The sequence below is a fragment of the Falco punctatus genome (genome assembly GCF_963210335.1).
Source record: "Falco punctatus genome assembly, chromosome: 8".
Classification (NCBI taxonomy): Eukaryota; Metazoa; Chordata; class Aves; order Falconiformes; family Falconidae; genus Falco; species Falco punctatus.
In genome coordinates this window covers 14,607,563-14,631,427 of record NC_137588.1, presented here as the reverse complement: position 1 = coordinate 14,631,427, position 23,865 = coordinate 14,607,563, and the positions used below count along the sequence as shown (strand labels likewise).

General features: G+C 39.2%; 1 protein-coding gene across 6 annotated transcripts; it reads left to right on the top strand.

Moving 5' to 3' along the window:
* The first annotated feature begins 604 nt into the window (after nt 1-604).
* On the top strand, nt 605-22,431 carry ZDBF2 (zinc finger DBF-type containing 2). 6 transcript variants are annotated; one of them, XM_080400120.1, is made up of 7 exons: nt 605-735; nt 5,391-5,502; nt 6,112-6,163; nt 6,685-6,736; nt 7,329-7,434; nt 8,307-8,434; nt 15,057-22,431. In XM_080400120.1, the coding sequence occupies exons 2-7, from the start codon at nt 5,479-5,481 to the stop codon at nt 17,896-17,898; spliced, it is 3,204 nt and encodes a 1,067-aa protein (XP_080256246.1). In that variant the 5' UTR covers nt 605-735; nt 5,391-5,478; the 3' UTR covers nt 17,899-22,431. The 6 variants fall into 6 exon arrangements, with proteins under 6 accessions (XP_080256246.1, XP_080256249.1, XP_080256247.1 ...); XM_080400123.1 differs by lacking the exon at nt 605-735 and adding an exon at nt 809-827; XM_080400121.1 differs by lacking the exon at nt 605-735 and adding an exon at nt 995-1,949.
* Nucleotides 22,432-23,865: the final 1,434 nt, after the last annotated feature.

The following is a 23,865-nucleotide window of genomic DNA, read 5'->3' as shown; positions in this document are numbered from 1 at the left end:
GAAAAAAGAACCTGAACTAAGGTCATATTCTTAACCCACTTCTGAGAAAAAGCAGGTCCAGCACTAACTCAACGAAAACGTCAGACAAAGACCCGTTACTTGCTGATACAATCTACCTGGACACGGTACACCACGAAAACCAGGCTGTATTTAATGGCAGAAAATGAAAAAAGTGTAAACCCTATAGCCCGCTCTGAAGCATACGAAACAGTGTTTTGAAGGAGAAAACAACTACCGCAGCTGTTGAAATAAAACTGGTGAGAGCCGCCCGGAGCCGACGGGTTGCCGCAACCCCCGGTGCGCCGCAGCGGGCTCCCCGCACCGCGGCCGCAGCAGCCACGGCTCCGCACCGCTGCGGGCGGGAACGCGCCCGGGCCGCTAGGGCGGCGCCGCGCAGCGCCCCTCTTCCCTCAGGCGGCCGCCGCCGCGGCCCGCTGCCGCCCTTCGCGGGGCCGGGGCGCCCGGGGCGCCCGGGGCTCCCGGGGCGCCGGGGGCAAGGGCGCCTTAGCCGGCGGCGCGGACGCGGCTGGCGCCGGACGGGAGCGCGCAGGAGGGACGCTGAGGGGAGGGGACACCGGTCGCCCAGGCGCTCGGGGCCGGGCGGGAAGCGCACACCCCGCCCCCGGCGCAGCCCCCACCCCGCCGCGCCGCGCGGCCCGACCCGGAGCAGGAAGCCGAGGACGGCGTCCCCTGACCTCAGCGCGGCACGGAAGAGCTCACGGGGAAGTGATGGAGGTGAGATGGCGCCGGGGAGGGAGCCGGGCGTCGGGAGCTGCGGGGATGCGCGCCGCCGCGCCGGGCAGGGGGGCGGGCGAGCGGTAACGCCGGTGAGTGCCGCCAGCGCCCTCTCAGCCCGCTGCGCGGCGGGGAGCCCCTGCGGCAGGGGCGGGCGCCCGCGGGGGACGGCAGGCCCTCGGCCAACGGCGGGCCGGGGGCTGCCGGCGGCGGCTGGGCGGTGAGAAGGGGCGCGGGGGAGGCCGGGACGCGCGGCACGGCCGTGGCGGCGGAGGGCCGTGGCGGCGGAGGGCCGAGCGGCAGGAGCGGTGCCTGAGGCAAGCTGCGCCCCGCCGCTGGCGCCGAGCCGGTGGAAGCGGGTCACTGCGTTCGAGGGGGAGTTTTCCCGCGTGTCTCCCCGCTGTCTGCCCGGCGCAGGCCTTCCCGGGCGGCGGGCCGGCAGAGGCTCTCGTGAGGTGTCTTTGCAGGCGCAGTTTTGATTGGCCTTTTCGCCTCTTTTTATTTATATTTTACTTGTTGCCGTGCAGGAGTGACAGGCGCTGTCTGAAGTTTCTTTGATGCCTTTGGCGCTTCTATATACTATCACAATGCACCACGTGTTTGGTCGTTTTGTTTGTTGTTTTTTTTTTTTTAGTGGGTACATTTCGTGGATTTCTCTTGTTAAACAGAGTTGTCGGAGGCATTTCATCCTCTGGCAGCTGTACACAGAGGAATTCGGTAAAACCAAAAGGAAGCATTGGTGGTAGAGAAAGCTCATGTAGTAAATCCAGCATTTCTATATGCAGCCAGTTGTTTATCCATTTGTTACAATTTACAGGATTTTTCAGTGGTAGAATGTTTAAGCTAAAGCTTTTACAGATACAACTTTCGTAATTGTACAGTTTAAGATATTTACACTTGGAAGTATCTTAACTAACTGGAGTTTTGCAGGCTTTGCATGGATAACTGAAAAATCCTTTGTGAATTTATAGCTGTAGCTTCCGTTTTGATAACGTAAGGATTGCAGTTAGGCTGTACAGATTTTGGCAACATAAATAAGACGCATGGCACATTACTTTTATGTTACTAGCCTGTGGTTTGAGCTTGACTTCAGGTGGTAAGCAAGCTGTATATAGTTTGAGTTCAGATTTTTTCTTCCTTTGTCTTGTACACTAGTATTCTTATAAAACGCTGAGATGGAGAGAATAGGCTTTCCTGTCTTGTCAGCTTTGTACGTAAGTATCTCTGAAGGATCTTCTGATGTTTTTCTGTCAGTTACTAAGTGATAGCCAGGCTTTTACAAGTTTTGCCTAACACGCCTCTCCAGTGAGAAAATCTGGTCCATCGAATATCATCGAACTGTACAAAGATAATGAAGAGACCTAGGCTGGAATAATTCAGTGTAGTTATTTTCATAGTCCTGCCCTATTTAAAGTTACTATGCTCCTAGCCCAGTTTAAATATGCATGAGTTTGTCTCAGCCGAGCGGTGCAACTTACTGCATTGTACTTGCAGATGAGCGAACTCCCGGTAGCGCTGCCATTGAAATTATTCCTTGAAATAAGGAAGTAATGAACCGTTGTAGTAGTTATCCTCCAGCATATTGCAGTTGCCACTGCCTGGCGTCCCTGAGATGAAGCTGTATATTTGGTTATTGAGGCGATTTTATCCGGGCTGGGGCTGTTGGGGGTGTGTGTGCACGGCTGTCTGACCACCCTGCCGGCTGTGGAACCACTGTCTGACCACCCTGCCAACGGGGTACCCTCCACTGTGGTTGCTGTGCTCTTACCACGCTCCACATTTGTAGCTTTATCTTAAGAATATATATATATGTATGGTAAGACCTTAAAAAATCAGTATGTTAACTTTGAGCGTATGGAACAAGTTATTTTTCATAAAGCATCATTCATGAATCACTCTGTTTTCGGTCCTAGCTGTGTATAGGATGACAGGGTGACCCAGATCAGATGAACTATCAAGAAAGTTTTTCTTAGTTGCCTGATGAGAAGGTTTATAAGAACAGCTGGGTGATTGTATTGAGTTTGTGTGGCAGGGTTTGGGGAGGGAGGTACAGAGGTGGCTTCTGTGAGAAGCTGCTAGAAACTTCTCCTTTGTCTGATGGAGCCACTGCCAGCAGCTCCCAGAGGACCTGCCACTGCCTAAGGCTGAGCCCATCAGCGATGGTGGCAGAGTCTCTGGGATAATCTATTTAAGAAGGAGGGGAAAAAATATCTGTGCAACAAATTGCAGCAGAAGAGAGGAGTGAGAATATGTGAGAGCCACAACACTGCAGACACCAAGGTCAGTGAAGAAGGAGGGGGAGGGAGGGAGGTGCTCCAGATGCTGGAGCTGGGATTCCCCTGCAGCCCATGGTGAAGACCATGGTGAGGCAGGCTCTCCCCCTGCAGCCCAGGGAGGACCCTGTGCTGGAGCTGGTGGATGCCTGAAGTAGGCTGTGATCCCATGGGAAGCCCACGCTGGAGCAGGCTCCTGGTAGGACCCTTGCGCCCATGGGGAGAGGAGCCCAGGCTGGAGCAGGTTTGTTGGCCTGACTTGTGACCCCATGGAAGGGACGCATGTTGGAGCAGTTCATGAAAAACTGCAGCCTGTGGGAAGGACTCATGTTGGAGACGTTCACGGACAACTGTCCTTGTAGGAAAGGACCCTATGCTGGAGCAGGGAAAGAGTGTGGGGAGGAAGGAGCAGTGGAGACAAAGTGAGATGATCTGACTGCAACCCCCATTCCTTATCCTTCTGCATCACTCAAGGGGGGGAGGATGTAGAGAATTCAGGAGTGAAGTTGAGCCCAGAAAGAAAGGAGGGGTGGGGGGGAAAGTGTTTTCAGTTTTGGTTTTAGTTCTCATTAGGTTATTCTGATTTGAATAATTATATAATATATATAATATAATTATAGGTAATAAATTAAACTTATTTCCCCCAGGTTGAGTCTGTTTTGCCCATGATGGTAATTGCTGAGTGATCTCCCTGTCCTTATCTTGACCACGAGTTTTTCTCTCCCCTGTGCAGTTGAGGAGGGGAGTGATAGAGTGGCTTTGGTCGGCACCTGGTGTTCAGCCAGGGTCAGCCCACCACAGCGTGCAAGAGCAGATCCACACACAGAGTTGAGACATTTTTTACTGCATGTCTGCACAGAGATGGGTGCTAAGTGGTAATTCCACAAAGCTAGCACGTGGTAAAATTTTTATACACTTTGAACAGTTGTTTACAGTTGCATTTCATTTAGTCACACTTAATTTTCATTGGTTCTTACAAGCCTTGTCTCCATTTAAAGGTATGGCAATTAGGTTTTTTGTACCATGCATGTTCTGTGAGGAGGAGATTTTGTTGGTAGGGGGCTCTCTTTGCTGAGGATGGGTCTTTTAGTATGCTAGTTAGGGTAGTTCACACATAGTTCAAGTAATTTTCTGTTTAGTCTCATTACCCATTTGGTTTTCCTTGGGCTTATCTTGTTACTTCTCAGCTTGATGTATTGATGGCTATTCCTTTTCCCAAGGCCATGTTCTGTTAATTGTTTGTAAGGATTTAACTAACATCCTGTTTTTCAAATTGTTTCTTGTTTTTCACTAGAGATATTTACGTATTTCTTTTTTTCTCTCTCTTTTTAAAAGTAATTTGTATATCAAATTGTTGCACTCTAGGAAGGAGAATCAGTGGTGTTTTGGTTGGGAAGTTTGTTGTTTTTTTTCTTTGGTTTGTTTTTTGGGGTTCGATTTGGGTTTTTCTCAGTTGAGATATTAAGATACTCTTACTGACTATAACTGCTGTAACAGCCCTGCTATTCTCTAATGAGTAGAGAGTGCATAGTCAGGGAAAGAGCAAAACAACTTTAAAGAAAACAAACAACAAAACACACATCTGTCAAGCCGCATGGTATGTAGCGTCGTAGGGGACCATCTTTTCTACGTATTTGAGAACAGGGGAGGAGAAGGGAAGGAAAGATTCTTATAAAAACAGTTTATAAAGGATAAAAAGTACAAGTGGTTGATTTGAAACTTTTAAGTTTGTTATCCCAGAATTGCATAAATCGTAAGCCAAGAGCAGACCTAAGAATTGCTAAGCTCTAAGTTTTGAGACAGGATGTTGAACTTTCACTGTGACGCTTGTGACAGTGAGTGTGCAAATTATTGTGGTCTTTCTGTTTTCCTGTCTGTAATACTAGTGATAGTACTTCATTGAGTGATTAATTTATGAAATGCTTTGAACATCCAACCTCTTGTGAAATTTCCAGTTAGTGTATTATTTCAATATCTAACTAGTTTATGTAACATGAGTAAAATAAAACTTCTTCTGATCAGGTTTATGAGTGATGCTCAAAATAGATTCTTTTCAATTTGGTTAATATTGAGGAATTTGTTTCCTGTTAATGTACTCATATACTTAATTTCATGAATGCCAGCATTCAAAATGTCGATGAAATTTAGTACATAGGGACTATGAGGAAGAAAGAAGGAACAAAATTATTCCAGAAGGAACAGTTATCAAAACCATTTCCATAATAAAAAAGAAGGATGTACTGCAGACTTCAAAAAGGGATTTGTCCATTTTATTGACTGACATGTTTGCAAAGTGGTACATAAAAATTTACATGCCTTAAGGCATGAAAAACATGCATTATTAACTCTATTTTTAAAAGTTCTTTAACTTTGTTGTTGCAGATGGGATGAGAAAAGATAAGTGTCCTGCACTGCAGATGGCCTCCTGTTTGACATTTATTGTTTGCTAGTCTGGAGTCAACTTTGGTGGATGAAGAAGACTGATGACTCTAAGGTCTGTACTAGAAAGCTCATTTTATGCTTCCGTTCCATAACGTAAAAGGACTGTGTGAAACTTGGAAGCCCTTTGTGTTTGGGCACCCTAAAGCGTGTAACTGCATGTTGCTGCAGGCATATTTTAGTTAAAAAATGTGGGATTTAATACTGGTTTGCAGGTCTTTTGAGCAATAAGGATTATTTTCCCAGCATGGATAATTATTTTGTGTAATCTAGGTCTTGTAGAGTTTTATTAGCATAGATCTTTCATCTTTATTGTAAAGGCAACTTAGGAAATGAAGTAATTAAATTAATTTGACAAGGTTATTGCTTAATAACCTAACATAGCCTAAGCTGTATTTGTAAGCATAGTATTTGACTTAGTTAATTAGATCAGAAATTAGTCCCTTCTACCAAAGCTAACACACATCATTAAATATAGTATTAGGTAACCTGGTAATGCAGAAATTTATTTTTAAAATGCAGCTTCATTTAAGTCAAGTCTTGGTCTATAGCTGAAACAATATGATGCTTGTGAACAGCTTGGGGCTTGGACTGAAAGATGAGCTCGAAGATGGGCTTTTCTGTGGGTTTGGGTTTTTTTCCTCTCAGTTATTTTTTCTTACAGATGTTTGACAGAATTAAACCGTCTGATGAAGCTTCTGCTTCTTCAGCACAAGGTGAGAAGTTTAAAGTAGATACTTTTGTTGCAGTTACGATTTTTTTAAAAGTAACACTACAAGCATTAGTTCACCTTGTAGTTTGAATTGCATGCTTTGATTTCCTAAATTTCATTACAGAGCTTAGATGAAAGAAGTGACTTCCGAATCATCTGTGAAGTTTCAATGTGGGTGTGATTTTCTTGTCCTGTAATAAGCAGTTTAAGATATGCTGCATTTTAGCTCAGTGATTGCGTATGTAGCAGTATAAATGTAGATTTCCTAGTCTTGATCCCAGACAAATCAGCAGAAAAAATTCCCACCCACCTCAACTGTGGAAGAGTAAATCTTATTTCATGAAGCTCTTAGAGGAACTTTGAGGACAAAAGGATCTCTACCTGCATTCTTGAACTTACTAAACTTTTTATGTTCCTTTAGAGTAGTAGTTTTGACAAATGCAATGTAAGAAGTAACTAATTGCAGGTAAAACTCTATTCCATCTCTTTGATAATCTGTTGTGGTCTTTTTGGTTTTTCCTCTAGGAATCCACAGACATGGTGTTGAAGGCTCTCTACGACAGGACAGCAATTGCAGGTAAGTTAGGCCATGATCTAACCAGCATCTAGCTTACTGTCTATACAAAGTAAACCAGAAAGAATCTGTTCTTCAACATTATTTGTTATCTTGTGTCATGGGTGACAGTGATGCAATGTAGATCAAGTGTATGATGGAGATTCTTTTCATCTTGTACCCGCGTATTATTAAAAACTGTGGGGAAGGTGCATCGCGGTGCCCAAAACTAATGTGTAGGTGTCAATATTTCTTTGTCTTTGATCTATTTATTTTATTTCAAAATACTAAAAATCAGAAGAATGAAAGATGACATTGCTTTTTCTGGAAAGAAAATTCACTTCAGATGTCAGCCAACTGAAGTCAGCATTTGTGTTAGCTTTGCCTTCAACCAGTTATCCTTTGTTCTGCATTTAAGAAAAATTTTCTTTAGTAAAATTTGCTTGGGAATACTTTAAAATATGTAATCCTACTTGCCATTACAATTCTGAAATAGAAATGTTTATCTTCCAAGTTTGTTCTAGCTCAATAGTAGGATAGGTATTTAGAGTTTCTATGTTAAGAACATGAATTAAACAGCCCAGCATGTCTTGGTAATACTACCTGATTCTTTCAGTTTACACACAAGAGATCAAGAACATCCTTGGCCTGGAGTATCCACTGTGCAAAATAGACAAGGATACTGCAGCTGTTGCCATGTACACTACAGTAATCTGGAACAGGTGAGAAGGTTTCTGCATAATTAAGCAACAGATAGCAAGGAGTACCAAAAGGCTTTATCAGCTTATAAATTACCAGTCTCTACGCTAATACTGAATGACAAATAATTTGTGAATTGCACAATGTATGCACTGTGAAGAAGATACCCTTTGTATCTGTTACCTGTTAAAAATGTGCTGGTGGAGTGGCCTGGCTACTGCAGTCTGCTTTTCTGAAGTGGCACACTACTGTGCGTTGCATCCATTGGGTTTATTGCTGTGGCTGTAATCCCAAGATCTGTATATATTGTAAAGTATTAGGGTTAATATGTTAGATATCAAGGCTGAAGACATTTCAGCAACTGTTTTCTTTTCTGTTCTTTAGCTCTTTGTGTCTCCTGTCTTTTATACTTTTTTAATTAGAAAGTATAAGCCTGTTTAATCTTCTGTGCTTAGGAAAATTCTCCTTATTTCAAGTGGATTACAGGATGTTTACTCATACGAAGTTCAAGAGTGTTTTAATAGTCAGTTGTAGATAATTTAGACTATTTATACTAGTTACACGAGACTTGTGAGCAGCTGTGAGATTTGTGAGAGTATTTGTACTAGTTAAATTTGTGAGCAGCTGTCAGAGCTGCTAATTTGGGTCCAAGTCAGAACGTTTCAATACATTGCAGTATTATTTGAGACTCCCTAAGCATGCTTAAAAATCTCATTGAATCAAGGCCTTAAGGTAGAAAAGGTAAAGATTTCTTTTTATTTAAATATTTTTGTAGCAACAGTGTAATGTTTAACCTGGGCAACAGTGTAACATTTAACCTGGCAAGTAATTTTTAGGAACAGGCTAGTGTGTTAACAATAGTATTAAAGTAGTCATCTGTTTTATCTTTCACCAGCATATATTCAGCTCCCAGCACAGACATTTTACCACTTACTGTAGGAATCGTATGGGTACTAGTAGCTTGATGGAGCGTTTCCTGCAGGATGTTTTACAGCATCATCCCCACAGATACCATGACAACAGGTATAATACAACTGGCTTGTTTGTTTGTTTGTTTTAAGTATGTGCTGGTAGAATGCATGTATTATGAGTTCGTATTTCTGTTCTGCTGCTGAGCAGTACTTTTTGCCCACTTGAAGTGAAACTTTCACATTGAAGACAATTTAGAAAGAAGTGCATTTGTATAAACATTGTCCAAGTATATTGCTTTTGTGTTGTTTCTGCACTTTTAAACTTTGTGTTGCTACTTAAGAATTTGATACACTATTGATAGCAATTAAATGTGAAGACCTGAAAAAAGAAGGAATATATGGGTCAGCAGGTATAGTGACAGACTGTATAGTCTGACATGCATTTATTAATTATTATAATTTGGGGTTTACATATATAATTATAATTCTTATAGTTCTCAGCTTTATGTGTATATTTAGCATATTTTACGGTACATTTTTAAAGAGTTCATCATTTTAGTTTGGTGTTTGTGGATAATGTCAGGTGAATATTTATGTTTATTTTTTCATTATCCTTGCAGTTCACACATTCAGTTAATACTTACATGAATTGCGTTAATTGGCCAATTCATATGCTCAGATTTTGAAGCTTTTATTTTTCATGTGCATGTTTAAGAGGGGTAAGAGGATCAGTGTGTAACTTCTCTGTAGATGGAGGGAAATCAATTAATTCTCATTCCTAGTTTGTAATGTTCTGCAAGATAGACAAAAAACCCCACTCTGAACCCAGTACAGTGTATCTTGATACAGAACTCTGCTATAGATCTGACAAACAAGTTAGAAGGGTATTTTGTGTGAAGGCAGCCATATTGATATTGTCAGGGATGTGACAGAAAAAGCTAATAGGCATGTCCATGACAAATTAGTTCAGGACATGTATACATCACCAGTATAAATAAATGAGTAAACTGAGCCTTCCATCTTAAATAAATAAATTTAACCCTTCCAGTTTAAGAACATCCACAATTTTTTTGCCACGGGGAAAATACAGGATTCACTTTGAGGCAACACCTAAAGGAAAAATGAGGTGTCACCAATACAAGGTTATTCCTTTGGTGAACAAAACCTACTAACTAGGAAAAACAAGCTACCTGCGTTCCTCTAAGTTGTTGGAAGAATGGAATAAGGAAAATAATGTAAAAAATTTAGATGAAGGTTGAGGGAGAAGAGGAATGAGTAATCCTACATCTAGACAGAGTGCAGGAAGAAAAGCAAAGATGGAAAAGAAAGTGTGATTAGATTTAAGTTGCGATGCTGCTCTGAAAAATGAGTGAAGAAGAGTCATCTTCTTAACTGATGTCTGAGGTAAGAATTGGATTATCTTTTTTTTCTTATATGAAAACACTTGGATTGATAAAGTTTCATGCAGTTCTTAAATACACATTTATACTATTAAGCTGAATTTACACAAGGAATCTTAAGTGTCATTTAAAAGGAACATAGATATATTTGTGAGACTTGACTTGTTTTGCAGAACCAGTATACCTAGTAGTGATGTGGAAAAAGGAAAGAATTATTCAGAGCTTTGATTTATACTGAATTTCAAAGAATATTGGTGTTCTGCCCCTCCCCCAGTTAAAAAAAAATCGCAAATCAATAAATCATTCCTTCCTCCAGAGTCTTGGTGTAGAAGGTTTTTTTGCATAAGGAAGTAATATTGACTATTTAAGGGAGTAAATCTTCACTCTGCTTTTGAGGGGTAATTTGTAGCAAAACTGTCAGAAGTTCCTAACTGTATGGAACCTGTAGTTCCCTCTACCCTGGAGATGTTTGCTTATAAATAATTTTTGAAAATTGAATATAAACTGTTAAGTGAGCTGGAAGCCTAGAATTTTGCTATAGTTTATGCATACTAGAATCAATTTAGTACTATATTCAGTCTTCCAGCAGTATCCAGATGCCAGATATTTCATGAAAAGGTGGAAGAACTCAAGCAAGACAGTTAGAAGATTTTTTTTTTTTCTACTGCCTTTTGCCTTCTCTTTAGGTCTAATTCTGATCTGTAAGATTTTTGAAGTTTGAACAAAGGTGCTTTGTCTCAGAGCTTGGGTGGACAAGAATGCGTGCAGCAGTAGGGAACAGCAGCTGAGCAGACAGGCATTGTCATCTGATGTATTTGATTGCATTGCATTCATATGATAATAGAAATAATCCTCTTCTTTAAAAAAAGGTTTCGTTATATGGGGTTTCTCCTTTTGCTTAGTCAGTCCTATAACCCTTGTCTGTACTCTGAATTCTGTCCCCTTTTCTTGGATAACCAGAATTCCACTGTATTTTAAAAGGTGACACACATTTAAGGAAAATGTTGTATTTTTGGAGTACATGAGGAATATTGCAGGTTGTGTCATAAAATTTTATTACCTTTCTTTTAAAATAATGCATCTTAGACAGGGAGGAGTTGTATACTGCTGTTGGTGAATCAGGTGGCTTGTTAGCATCATGAGAAGTGTGTGCTAAGTTTTATCCCTGGTTTATCAAAATTTGACTGAACATCCCTATTGTGTTCCTTTAGTAAAATTATTCAGAGGATCCTTTTAGCATTTCCTTGTTTGAAATGTTAATACTTTACCTTTTAAAAATTTTGAAAGGGGAAAGTCTGGACTGGAGAGCATTCTGCTTCCAATCTTTTGTTGTGATGATGAGTGGTTTTTCAACCCTCCTTTCTGATATTAGCAACCAGTTCTTGGTGTTTGATTGGGATTTTTTTTTCCTCCCTCAGTGATTGTTTAGCTTTTTAATGGACTCCCAGGGACTTTTGCATGATGATGAAATCATTTTGCATATCAAAGTGATAAGTCTTTTTTTATTTATCTCCTCCTTTATCACTGCTTAACACATGGTCCAGAGATAAGCGAGAGGCAACTTTTCTTACTGAGAAACCTTGATGGTGGCTAGATCTTGCAGTCTTCCAGCTATTTTATTCTATATTAATTGTTACTTGAGCTCACTTGCCAGGTACAGCTCTAAAAGCTTCTAGTTGCTGTGAAACTTCCTGTATCGCCACCTATAACTTCATTGTTTTTAAATGTTAGCAATGTATTTACTACCTTCCAGTCTTTTGTAACTGTAATTATTTATAATATAGAAGTTTTGTTGTGGCATATTTTTCTTCAGACTTTCAGCCTGTGATTGTATTCAATATATGTGTTACCAGGAATAAAATCAAGGCCTGTGGCAGGTATCAATTAAACATCCTGTACAGTAAGGAGGAAAACATAGTTTGGCATCTCAATTATGTCAGGTTTTGGTTGTTATTTCTTTTAACCAAGACAGCCATGTCTTCTGCAAGATTCCCGTTTCTGGTATGCATGAGCCATGACAGCTACCTCTTTAGATTCCTTACTTGCACTTAATTTGTGTATTATTACAATATGTAAGGGTATATGCATTCACACATACTTCACTCCTAACATACACATTTCCCCCACACACCATTTTTATGGATAGGGGAACATGCGTGTGTCTTGTACATGCTTTTGAACACTATGTAAAACTGTAACAACTTAGGCACGGTGGCCTAAATAAAGGTAAAATTCTGCAACATGAATTTTTCAGCATTTAGTGTTTGGACTCAAGAAAAACCTGGACTTGGCTTTACCTGTGGAACCATAGGTAGTGAGTCTGTAATAACAAACACCTTTTTTTTGAGGGGGCGTGTGTGTGTGTTAATACAACTTGCACCATTAGTTCAAATCAAGTATTGGCAGTCAATATTTGATATGTTTGTCACTGTAGTGAATGAGGAATAATATCCTAATAGCCAAAGTAAAGTATAAGTTACTTCAGTATGAAGAGCATGCAGTGCTTTATCACTTTTTATGTAGCCAGTGTGATTTTTGTTATGAGTTTCAATGATTGGAGGCAACTTTGATCTACAGGATGTTTATGGGACTGCCTTTGTGTTTCCTTGGAAGGCTTTTTTTTTGTTTGATGGATGGGGCTTAAGTCCCTGCACTGTGAAATACCTTGTAGGTCTTGGTCTTCTGATAACTTTCATTTCCATACTATTTTGCATAAAAGGTTGTTGTGCTTATGATTGTTAGTGGCTCTGTAGTTCTCTTCAAGTGATCCAGGTAAGCAGGGTTTTCAGCACTCATGATAGTCGGTGCTCTTTGAAGCAGTCTGGGTGCTGTTAGTAATTATTTTTGAGAGGCCACGGGGAATGTGTGATGTTTCAGGAGGAGTGAGGGAAAAACAAGTGTAACAATTGTCAGTTGTCAGTGGGAGGGGTGGGAACAGGGTCTGCTTACAGACTTCTTTGCTTAAATTGCAGTATTTCCCCAAGAACTGAATAACCAAACTCTTCATAAGAATTTAGAAGACAACAAAGTGATGAGTAAATGGTTGCTGCTCATTTAGTCAAGAAAAATTGCATCAGGCCATCCTAATTTCCTTCTTTGATAGGATAACAGACCTTGTGAATAGAGGAGAATCATCCATCCTGGTGTCATCTGTCATGTTCCATCTATCATGCCATCTCTCAAAAGTCCAGCTTTTGGCATGTTCTTACATGAGGTTTATAAGAAACATATAAGGAGAACATGGTTGGAGATTAAATGGTGATGAAATGAGTATGCAGTTGGCTGGAAAACTGTTTTCTTGATTATTAGTGTCTCAGAGAGAGAGAACGAAGTCTAATGGTGGATCATGAGCCCGATCACTGAGCCCTGTTCTGAGGTTTGAAGTAGGTGCTTTCAAATATGAGTTATTGTGGGGGTGGGTGGGTTTGGGGAGGTTGGTTTGTTTTGGTGGTGATCCTATGAAGTATGTTTTTCTGGACTGTGTCTTTTTAACTCTGTAGAGTTCAAATGCCAGTTTTAAATAATTTTTCTTTTTTAAAAAACACTGGCCATATAATTTTTTTTCAACTATAAAACAGTTCTTCCAAGCTGAGAATTCTTCTTTTATCTGTCATCTCTCAGTAAAAGGATGAGACATAGCTATATTCAGATAAGTTCTTTTGTGATTGCATTTGTGTGAAGAAGCTAGTTAGAAATACTTACAAGTTTGGTTGGTATCAAATTGTCCTGGTTTTGGCTGGGATAGAGTTAATTCTCTTCATTGTAGCTGGTAGTGCTGTATTTTGGATTTAGGATGAGAATGATGTTGATAACATGCTGACGTTTTAGTTGTTGCTAAGCTGTGTTTACACTAGGTCAAGAATTTCTAAGTTTCTTATACTGTTGTACCAGCAAGTATAAGCTGGGGGCACAAGAAGCTGGGAGGAGACACAGCCAGGGCAGCTGACCCAAACTGGCCAAAGGGATGTTCTTTACCATATGACATCATGCTCGGTACATAAACTAGGGGGAAAGCTGGTTGGGGGCCGCTGCTTGGGAGCTAGCTAGGCATCAGTTGGCGGGTGGCAAGCAACTTCATTGTGTGTTGCTTCTTTGTGTATTCTAATTATTGTTTTCCTTTCCTTTTCTGTCCTATTAAATTGTCTTTATCTCAACCCACAAATTGTACTCCCCCCCCTGCCCCCAATTCTCTCTCCCATCCTACTGGGAGGGGAGGGAGTGACTGGCTGCATGGTGTTTAGCTATCTGGTGGGTTAAACCACAACATTAATTGATTTTTAATGTTCAATAAACGTGCAAGTTAAATGTTTATAATTAGGAAATTGCTGTACAATAAAATTTATTCACAATACTTCTGTTAGCAGATGAATGCACCATAAGAGGTGCATGGCTGTCTGCCTTGTATTAAAGTAAACATCCATTTGGATCTTGCAAGGTCTGGTTATAACTTTTCAAATGAAACACAAAATTCTCTCTTCTGTTATATTTTACTTTTTTAAAAACTATTTTCATTGGATTTCCCCGGCTGTTACACATTGAAGCCTGTGTTGCATCAGAGAAATAGTCCATATCTGTCTGTTCTGTTAATTCTGTAAGACTTAAACACTTGTATTTGAGGCAGTCCTAAAGACAAAACTGCCAGTTACAGAATATATAAAAATCTGCTGTTATCACAGTGAGGCTGAACAATCATAACTTGGCGTGTTATAGAAGTGATTTGGAAGCTGTGGTATGTCTGTGAGAAACAGTAAGCATGGAATTCCTTGGCAACATATGCTGAGTTCCTGTCGGGCAGCTACGTTTTGTAGGGGAAGGGACATTTACACTCAATAGTATTTTTATACTGTGCCGTATTATAATGTTCCATTTCTCTGCAAAAGTTCAATATTAATTAATGATATCTTTACCAGTGAAATAACCTCTTTATAAGCTCACAACCTCAAACAAAGGAAATGCCTTTACTTTTTCTTGCTTTGCTGTATTTATAAAATGATTGTAATGTGTGTTTGGCCATTCTTGATGGCTGGTTACATGAAGAGGGTATCTGACTAATGCCTGAATTGTTATCTTTAGCTTTGTGGAGTGCTCGCCGTTCCATCTGTGGCTTTTTTCCCTGCTCCCCCCTGCCAAGTGGAATACCTTTGTTAAAGTAGCAAAGCTGGTAGCTTGAGTTTGTTCATTAGGTGTGATGTGCTCTAGGTAATTACTCTTTTTTTTTAAAATAAAAACAACACACACCCCCCACCCCCAAAACAGAACACTATTGTTTGAAAAATCTTCAACATACTTTCAGTATTTATGTGGGTTTTTTTCTTTTTCTCTCCTCCCCTTTAGACCTACATATGATGACATGCCACTCCCTGTCACTCCAGAGGCTGCTAGGATTGCTTGCCTGTCCCCAGAAGAGGCGGAGAAAAGGAGGAACAGAGTCAGACAGGATATTTCCCGCAAAGACCAGGAGTCTGTTGGTGAAATACACTCTTCTGCTCCATGTCAGTCTCATGAGGGTGCGAAGAAAACTTATGTAATGCAAGCATTTATTCAAAAACTAGAAAGAGGGCAGGAACATGTTATAAGAATATCCCAGCAGTCTATGGGCATTTGTAGCGATGAGAAGTGGGATACCCTGAAAGATGCTCAAATTGCAAGTCATAGCCATGAAGGGCAGCTTACTGCTGTGAGCCCTGCACCTCAGTGTTTTTCTGTCAGTCCTGTAATCCATACTTCTGTTAATCCTAAACCAGGAAAAAATGTTAGGAATTTGGCAGCATCAAATCTGGTTCCGCATAGTGTATGTGCTAAAACAGAAATGGAGGTATGCAGTAGTGATGTGTCACTGAACCCATGCTTGAATCCTGCCCCGGCACCAGTTCACCCAAAATGCCCTTCGGCTTCTCATCAGAATCTTATGTGCAGCCACAGCAATTCTTTACGTATTACCTCAGGTCAATCTCTCTCAAAACGAGATGGTTTACGAACTCAGGATGAAACTTTGGCATCTGATTTCCATCTCAGGGATACTGTGGGTATCAGCAGCTCCCTAGATCTTGGGACATCCCCACAACTAGCAAAATGCAAAAACGTGAAGACAAACAGAGGTGATGAAAGTTCAGTGGATGAAACTATTGAAGATGTAATTTTGAAATACTGCCATGGAACTACCTCTGAAGAAACTTATTTCAAAGAAGACAATAACCCCAGTTTAACTTTTTCATCACTTCTGGACCACACTCATTTAGAGGGTTCTGAAATGAGTTTTGACTGTGATGCACCTATTCAGGCAGGATCAGACTTACCCAAGGTAGCTGTAAAAGATATAGAATTCCTAAAAGAAGTCCAAATAAGTTTGCAAGATAAAGACTATGGAACACAGCTCTCTTCTGTTTTAAAAAGTGAGTCGGTAAAGAAAATAGAAGCAATGAAACAGGATGTCATAGTTCATACCGAAGAACCGGTTCTTCCAGCTCTGCCTCATGTGCCTCCTTCTTTTGTGGGAAAGACGTGGTCTCAAATAATGTATGAAGATGATATAAAAATTGAAGAACTTGTGCGTGATTTCAGGGAAGGTCGTTTTCGCTGCTACTTTGACAGTGAATCCTCACCTAACTGTACAGGGAAGAGAATGAAGAAAAAAAAGCAGAAGGATGAAAAAAAGAACAATATCGTTGAGGGTAATAGAAGAGAAAGTGCACCAGTTAAAGCATTGCCAGAATTTAATGATGCTTTAAGTGGTGGCTGTGATTTTGATAACCCATCTTTAGCCTCAGATACACTATGCAACCCACAAATTCATAAAATGCCTAGGAAAAGGACGTGGCGCCTGGCTTCAAGATGCCAGGTGGTTAAAGTGAGCCATGGCACCCAAACAAGTCTGTTGAACTACCCTGTAGCAAAACGAAAAATGTCTAGAAGGGAATCTGATCCAGCTGGTCAGAAAGCAAGCATTGTGTGGCCGGAGAATGAAAAAACTCCCAACATGAAAACCAGACTATGTGCCCTTAAACTTCCTGAGTCCTATAGCAAGATTATGAGTCCTATACAGCCGAAAACAGTGGTGTATGTACTGTCATGCCCAGAGATAAAACAGTGTAAAGGTAAACCTTCAGATACTCTCAAAATGAGGAAAAATTATAACTCTGCAGAAAGCAAGGACTCTGTAAGGTATAAATACAAACAATGTTCTTTAAAGTATTATGACCCACTGACAAATCGAATTCTGAAAATGCCTCCAAAGAGTGTAGTTGGAGAAAAGGCCAAAAAGCCCTCCCACGTTCGACAGCTTTTCAGGAGTCTCAGCTTTGATGCAAACATGAGGAAACTAACCGATGCACAGAGAGAAAGCACACCATCAAAGTCACTCAATTGGTCAGACTTCTATAGTTCATCTTCAGCATCTTTCCTGCCAGATCCAGGTAAAGGGAACGACGCAGCCTCAAGTCAAAAGGCAGATGGATCTTCTGTTTCCACAGAAAGAACAGATTGTCTGGTATCTGGCCACTCTGAGAAGTCTTTTAAACATCTGATTATTTCACCTTTGAACTCTCACCAGTCTGCTATAGAAGGAGATTGTAGATTAACTCCATTTAACAGCAGAGTTACCAAAACTCCTCTGACATCCGTCAGGAACGAGCGGTTAGAGAGGGAGAATCCAAAGGCAATATGGAAGAGAAAAGAAAGCACTAATAAAGAACCAGTTTTTTCCAGAAAGTCTGCAGGAGGGCCTGTGTCTGTCAGACGTACTGTTGGGAGGAGACGAAACAGAGTAACTACAGGCAAACAAACTTCCAGAAGTAAAAAACAGCAAAAAGAGGGGATAAGAAGGAAACTTCATCCTCATGCCCAGAAATCTTCTGCTTTCTCCATCCATAGGTGCCAGACAAGGAAAACTACAGTGGGAAAGCACCCTAAGAAAGAAAAGCCTGATGCTAAAAAATTAAAGGTGAGGAGGAAACCAAAAAGGACCTTTCTGAACTCAACAGTTGTCACAGGGATTCCTGAAAAGAGGCAGAAGGTCACATCGGAATCTTTTCCCAAGAAGCCAGAGCAAACTTCTTCCAAAGTCAGGAATTGGGAAGTGAGTGGAGATCGGGGTCACCCTAGCACTGTGAACCGACCCTCTAGAAGAACTGCTGTACCGTTAATTCGAAACTGTCTTGTTCTACCAGGTGACAGCTAGCTACCAAAAGATTTTTTTGTTTTTATAGCCAGCACCTGGAAAAAGATTGAGGAAAAGGAAAGGGAACAAAAGGAGGTCATAGACGAAGCTGTTGAAGTGCTAGAGCTGCAGAAAGTGCAAAGCCAGTCTAATGTGAAACAAGTACAACTGTAAACTCTGCTCTTGTTCCTGGAATATGGGACATAATGTGTTGCACTGTTCTACTGTGTAAAGCTGCAGAGGTTGTGCGTTTGAGTTAAAAAGCACTTAAAGTCGTATTTACTAGACTTCACCTGTACATCAGAAAAATAAGCTTGAATAGTATCATATTGTTTTCATGGTATTAGTGCGTAATAGTGCACTATAATAAGGTAAACTAGAAGCTGTATTAATTAATTGTGCCTATTCTCATTTTTCCACATAATTCTAAAGTGCAAAAAATGACTTGGTTGTTATGCTAGAAATTAAATGAAGATACATTGATCTGGACTGGCTGAATTCTGTGTGTGTATTTTGTGTTTGTGTATATGCACACCTCCTTTGACACATAATATATATTTGCCTATGAAGTGGCATTAAAATTGATACAGTATGATACAATTCAGATCAGTTCAGTGCTTTCTTGAAATGGAATATAATTGTACATGTTTTTATATTGACTTTTTTCCTGAGACCATGTCCAAAGCAGTTATTTTGGACACAAAGTCACTGTGGGCTCTCATCAAGCAATAACGGACCACGCTGGTAAGGAAACGCGTCTCTCTAGGGCACTGTTCAAATGGTGGTGGCTAAACTGAAATCTCAAATTCCAAAAGAAATACAGGCTTAGGGTTTGGATTGTGGGTTTGGGGTTTTTTGTTTTGTTTTGTGGTTTGGGTTTTTTTTTAAAATAGCTTATTGATTAAGTTTTTAGGTGAGTTTCACATCCTTAGCATGGGGGTAGAAAACCTATAATGCAAACAAGTAGCAGTGAGTTGTTCTAGAATGTCAACCTCAATTTGGAGTTTCTGTCCTTTTTTATTTTAATTGGGTGTACTGTTGGTTACATTTTTATGTACTATATTTGAAACTTTCTTTTCAAACTTTCAGTAAAATATTTAAATAAACCTAAAGCAGCATCTATCTAAATGTATTAGAGTTCAAATATCTGTTTAAACAGATATTTAAATATCTGTTTAAAATATTTAGTTGAATTAAAATTAATATCCCGTAGTGATTCATGTTTGGCCACTGATGCTCTATTATGATTTTTATGGCAAAAAGGACCATAGGGTTTTGATTTAGTTTTTTCTTTTTTTTAATAGTTATTATGATGACAGCTTATTTAATGTGTTTAGGAGACACAAATCCCCAGTCTTGCAGATATTCCTGTGCTTCAAGATTGAAGGTTAATTGTTGATTTGTATGAAGTTAAGCATATAGTTAAATGTCATCATAGTCAGGGCTCTGGTTTGTGAATCTGCAGTTTGGTATATTCTATAATCTGTGTTACCTTAAAGGCCTTTGTAAATTCCGGAGTTGTACAATGTGTCTTTCAGAACACAAGAAAAACATAGAAAAGACCAGACCCTGCTCTCTCTGCCATGGAACACATCTGTGCAATTTCCCCTGAAAAACCAAAATCATTCTTGATTCATTTTCTAGAGTGACAAGACTACTGGTTTGGATTGAGATAAAGGTGGACTTTGAAATGTTTTATTTTAATATACAGTATCTGAAATAAATATAAAAGCTGTCATCATAAACCACCTGTTCAAAAAATATTTTTGGGATTTTTTAAATTTATGTGCATATTTCCCAGGATAAATAAAAGATATGCGTGTACTAAAGCCACCTGGAAACTAAGTTCCTTTACAAGTCAAATATGGTCTGACAGATATATTTTTTTAATATTTATTTTATTTTTTAAATAAAAGTTGATTTCTGTGGATAAATTTTCCTATGGTTGTCAGTGGACACATAATCATGACTGTATTGCAAGTCACTGGAAAATGAAGTGTTATAACATGATTTCTTATTGCCCTCTTAACTAATTGTGCCTCTATAATATTTTGTCTAATATAAAACTGGGTTTTTTTCACAGCAAAGTTTTAAAGGAATGGTTTTTATAGAAAGGCTAATTTTTAGATAAAACAAAAAAGATTTTTTATATAAAGTTTGTTTTAAAGCAAAGCTTTAAATTAACTCTATAGATAAGTCCCATTCCAACATATTTTTATGATACAAGAATGTTTTCCTATCTAACTTCTTCTATCTTATTTTTCACAATATTGTACACAAAGAGCATGAATTTTGTGTGTGAGTAAGGTTTAATGCACATTGTACTTTTAAGATCACTAATGCATATTTGTTTATAGCCAAAAATACTGTTCTCCATACTCATTCATTGCAAGCTTGTGTTTCTCCAGCACATAACTTCCTTGAAACCTTGAGTAATAAAAGTATCTTGAGGACTATAGAATGACTAATATTTTTAGCCTGTAATGTCTTCCCCCCTCCCACCCCCTCCCCCAATAATACACCTCCTTGTCAGGGTGTTTTTTTAAATAGAAAAATGTATTATATTTAAATAAAAAGTGTAAGTAGCTATATATTTTCCTAATAATTAAATAAATAAATTAAAAATTTAACAGTTTTTTAGAAGAATAAGACTTGGGGTGCAAGTCTGGAAACATTTCTGTGGTTGACAGCGTCAAAATAAGACAGTGTAAGCTTGGATGTTGTTCTCTGCCTCACTGGCTGTTTAGAAATCTCTTCTGTGCATGCTCAGTGACTACTAGGAAAAAAGGGAAGATTGTGATATAAGAAGTAACTAGAAACTGCTTTGAAAAGATAATTGATGAAGATATCTGCCAAGCATAAAAAAATTGCAGACACGCTCAAAATGTCATGTGCATGAAGGAGAAAAGAGATGTTTTCTGGGGTCTTGGGGAATTAGTCAAACTGGTTTCTATTAGATAAATAATGCAGATTCTGCTGTCTTTATTGAATAGTACATTGTTTCATTAGGAGCATGACTGAAACTTTGAAACATGATTATGAAGCCTACGCTAATTGAAAACTTTAGAGCTGAAGCACTTTCTCCTGAAATTGATAGGAGGGGTTGGTTGGTTTGGGGTAGTAGGATTTTTTTTTGTTTGTTTGATATTTTTGGTTTTAAACATTAGTGGACAAATGTTTGCATATCTTAATGTAGAGAAGCAAGAAAACGATTGAAAAGGAGGAAAGTCATGCTTTTTTGAATCTAATTGGCAGCAGTTAGATGCATGATATAATACTTGAGAAAAATAGTTTCTTCTGTGCATATGTAATTTTGACCTTCTGCAAGTTCATACTTACGGGTTTTTTTATACATTTCATAATTTAAAAAAAGCCTCTCCCCTCACAAAGTACTCAGCCTTTTAACACAACCTCATTCTAAGCAGCTTGACTTTTTAGTATTCACTTGTATTGTGAACCTTGAGAGTGACCTGTACGTATGCCAGGTGCTAACCAAACGTAGAATAGCAAGTGCCCAAAACTTTGGGTATCTGATGCTTGCACCTAGTGGTTCTTCAGTTCTTTTTCTGATAGGAGTTTTTGCTTTCAAGTTTGCATCCAATGTTCTTGTAATTGTAGTGTGAAAGTGCTCCTTTCTGGGACTCAGATAAAATGAGGTGTTTAGTTGTACTTACAATGAGACTATGACTTAATCTGAAGTTGTGTTTAAGTTTCATGCTAAATTTGTGCCCAAATGACAATAATGTTTTTTTTGTGGTTTTCATGTTCTTGTAATTGGTAGTGTATTTTGCAGTACTCTTGTTTGATGCTGTAATGTTTTTATCTGCTTCTTTGTCTCAACTGTCCGTGGTCATTTGACACAATGTGAGTTTATAAGAATACAGTGAAACTACAAACTTGTCCAGTGCTGTTGCCGGATGCTTGTTCTTTGTATCCTCATCTTATTTAATTTCAGATTTATTGTTTCCATGCTTTTCCTCAGTCGAATATTTGGATCATTTTTTTTTTTAATGTTGCGAAATGCTAATTTACAGGACAGGATATTCTGTTTGGAATTAAATCAGTGACAGGTAACAGGAGTGGATGGTGTCCTGATCTGAAGTGTTGAGGGCAAGCTGGTTTATGCTCCTGTGTTTGGGAGTCCGCTTCCTTCACCGAGTAGTGTGAGGAGTGGGATGATGTTTCTTGATTTCTTTAGCAGTCGTCTTTCTCTTTCCCCTAGGGTAACTTTGCCTGAGAATGGAGTAATCTGAATTCGTACTTACTGTGGAAGTAAAACAGTATTTCAACTATTGATGTTTTGGGACAGATAAGAAAAGTAAAATGTATCTCACTTACTAATGCAATTAAAATCCCAGAGTTTTTGTCTTTAATCATTTATCTGCTATGAATGACAGCATTCGCAATAATCTTTTTCAGAAGACTGTAGTAGCATAGGTCTGAGCATGCCCAGAAACAAAGGTTTTGTTCCTTGTTTAAGTTTTGCAGTTATGAATTTATTCATTCCATCAGCAGAACAAATCTTGTTTTAATAAAATAAAGACTGAACTTCCATTTTTGTAGTTTCTTTATTCTTGAAGTGGACTTTAATTTGAAACTATTTGCTATAATTTGTTGTGGATAGAACACCACAGAATGTTACGGAATAAGCTACTGTTTTGAAGGCCAGTCATAATTTAACCAGCTGTTTACACCTGTATGGTATCTTGACCTAGTGAAGTCTTCTGTTGACTTCAGCAAAGCCAAGATTCATCCTGCCCTGTGGCAACTGAAGCAATGACATCCTAGGATGGCACTGAAAAATCGTCAGGTCTATTTGAGATGTCTAACTGCATTTTGGCAGCAGGAAACCAGAAAGCACCAACCACATGGTAAGCCAGATCCCTGCAGAACTTGCTTGAGAGCAATTTTTTCAGAATGTGCACTTAATGAATGAGGGCAGTGGCTGGAAGTGTTGTAGTGTGAAGTAGCTTTCAGCGTTACGCAAAATGGATTGGCTTCTCTGTAATCATAGAGTAAATCAACCCTGACTATAATCTGACAATGCGTGCAGACCTGTCTTCAAAGCTGTGTGCAAAAATAGTTTCAACAGATTTTTCTGGCAAATAGAATACTGAATACCTTGTTTAAACTTAGTAGTCATTTGCTGTTTGTAACATTGCCTGTTTAAACCAGTATGATCTTTTGCAGGAGTGATGCACACAGATGTGTCAGTTTGGATCCGTAAGTGGCTGAAAGGCATAGGCATATTGTTTCCTAAGACTTCAGTAGGTCATAAAATCGCTGGACATGCGTTGTAGTTTTCAACCCATACTTGAAGATAGCTAGATATTATATAGTTGGCTGAACGAAGTTACTGTTGTGCTGTCAAATAATAATTTATTGAAGATGCATTGTTCAGCCATCTAAACCTGTAGTTACCAACGTGATACTGTAATCAAATTTTAAGTCTGGTGATTGCATCTTTTGTGGGAAATAGAAGCAATTAATGATATGCTTATAGAGTGTCAAGTACAGTGGAGGTCTAGTTCAAGTTAGAATATTTGAGAGTTATAATGAAATTGATAATAGCATCGGTTTAGTTCATTTTTGGCTTTGTTTGAGTCATTAGTGGTTTGATACACAAAATTATTGTGTTTCTGTGGTGCTGGAAGTAAATTATTTTCTTGAAGTGCAGAAGCGTTATTTTTTTCATGAAACATGAACACAGATCATTATTATAGCTTATGTGATTTAACGGTGTCAGTGATTCTAAATTTAGGCTTTTTCTTTGGTGTTCCTTCCTTACGGTAAACTGAAAAACAGCTCTTCCTAAATATTAGCATTTGTAATCAGGTTTTTAAATCTCTTATATGCTCAAAAAAAAGTGTGTTAAAGCTGGTCAGCTTTTCATAATTGCTGTGCCAGCACATTAATGTTGACACTGGTGCAACTGAAAATGTTGGTTGTAGCTTACTTAGTAATTACTAATATTGTACAAACAAGTTG

Bases quoted from the DNA above. Each gene is read 5' to 3' on its own strand.
- ZDBF2 (XM_080400120.1), top strand. From the start codon at position 5,479: ATGAAGAAGACTGATGACTCTAAG. The intron at 6,164-6,684 runs GTGAGAAGTTTA...TTTTTCCTCTAG, and splicing joins TTCTGCTTCTTCAGCACAAG to GAATCCACAGACATGGTGTT. The intron at 8,435-15,056 runs GTATAATACAAC...CCTCCCCTTTAG, and splicing joins CACAGATACCATGACAACAG to ACCTACATATGATGACATGC.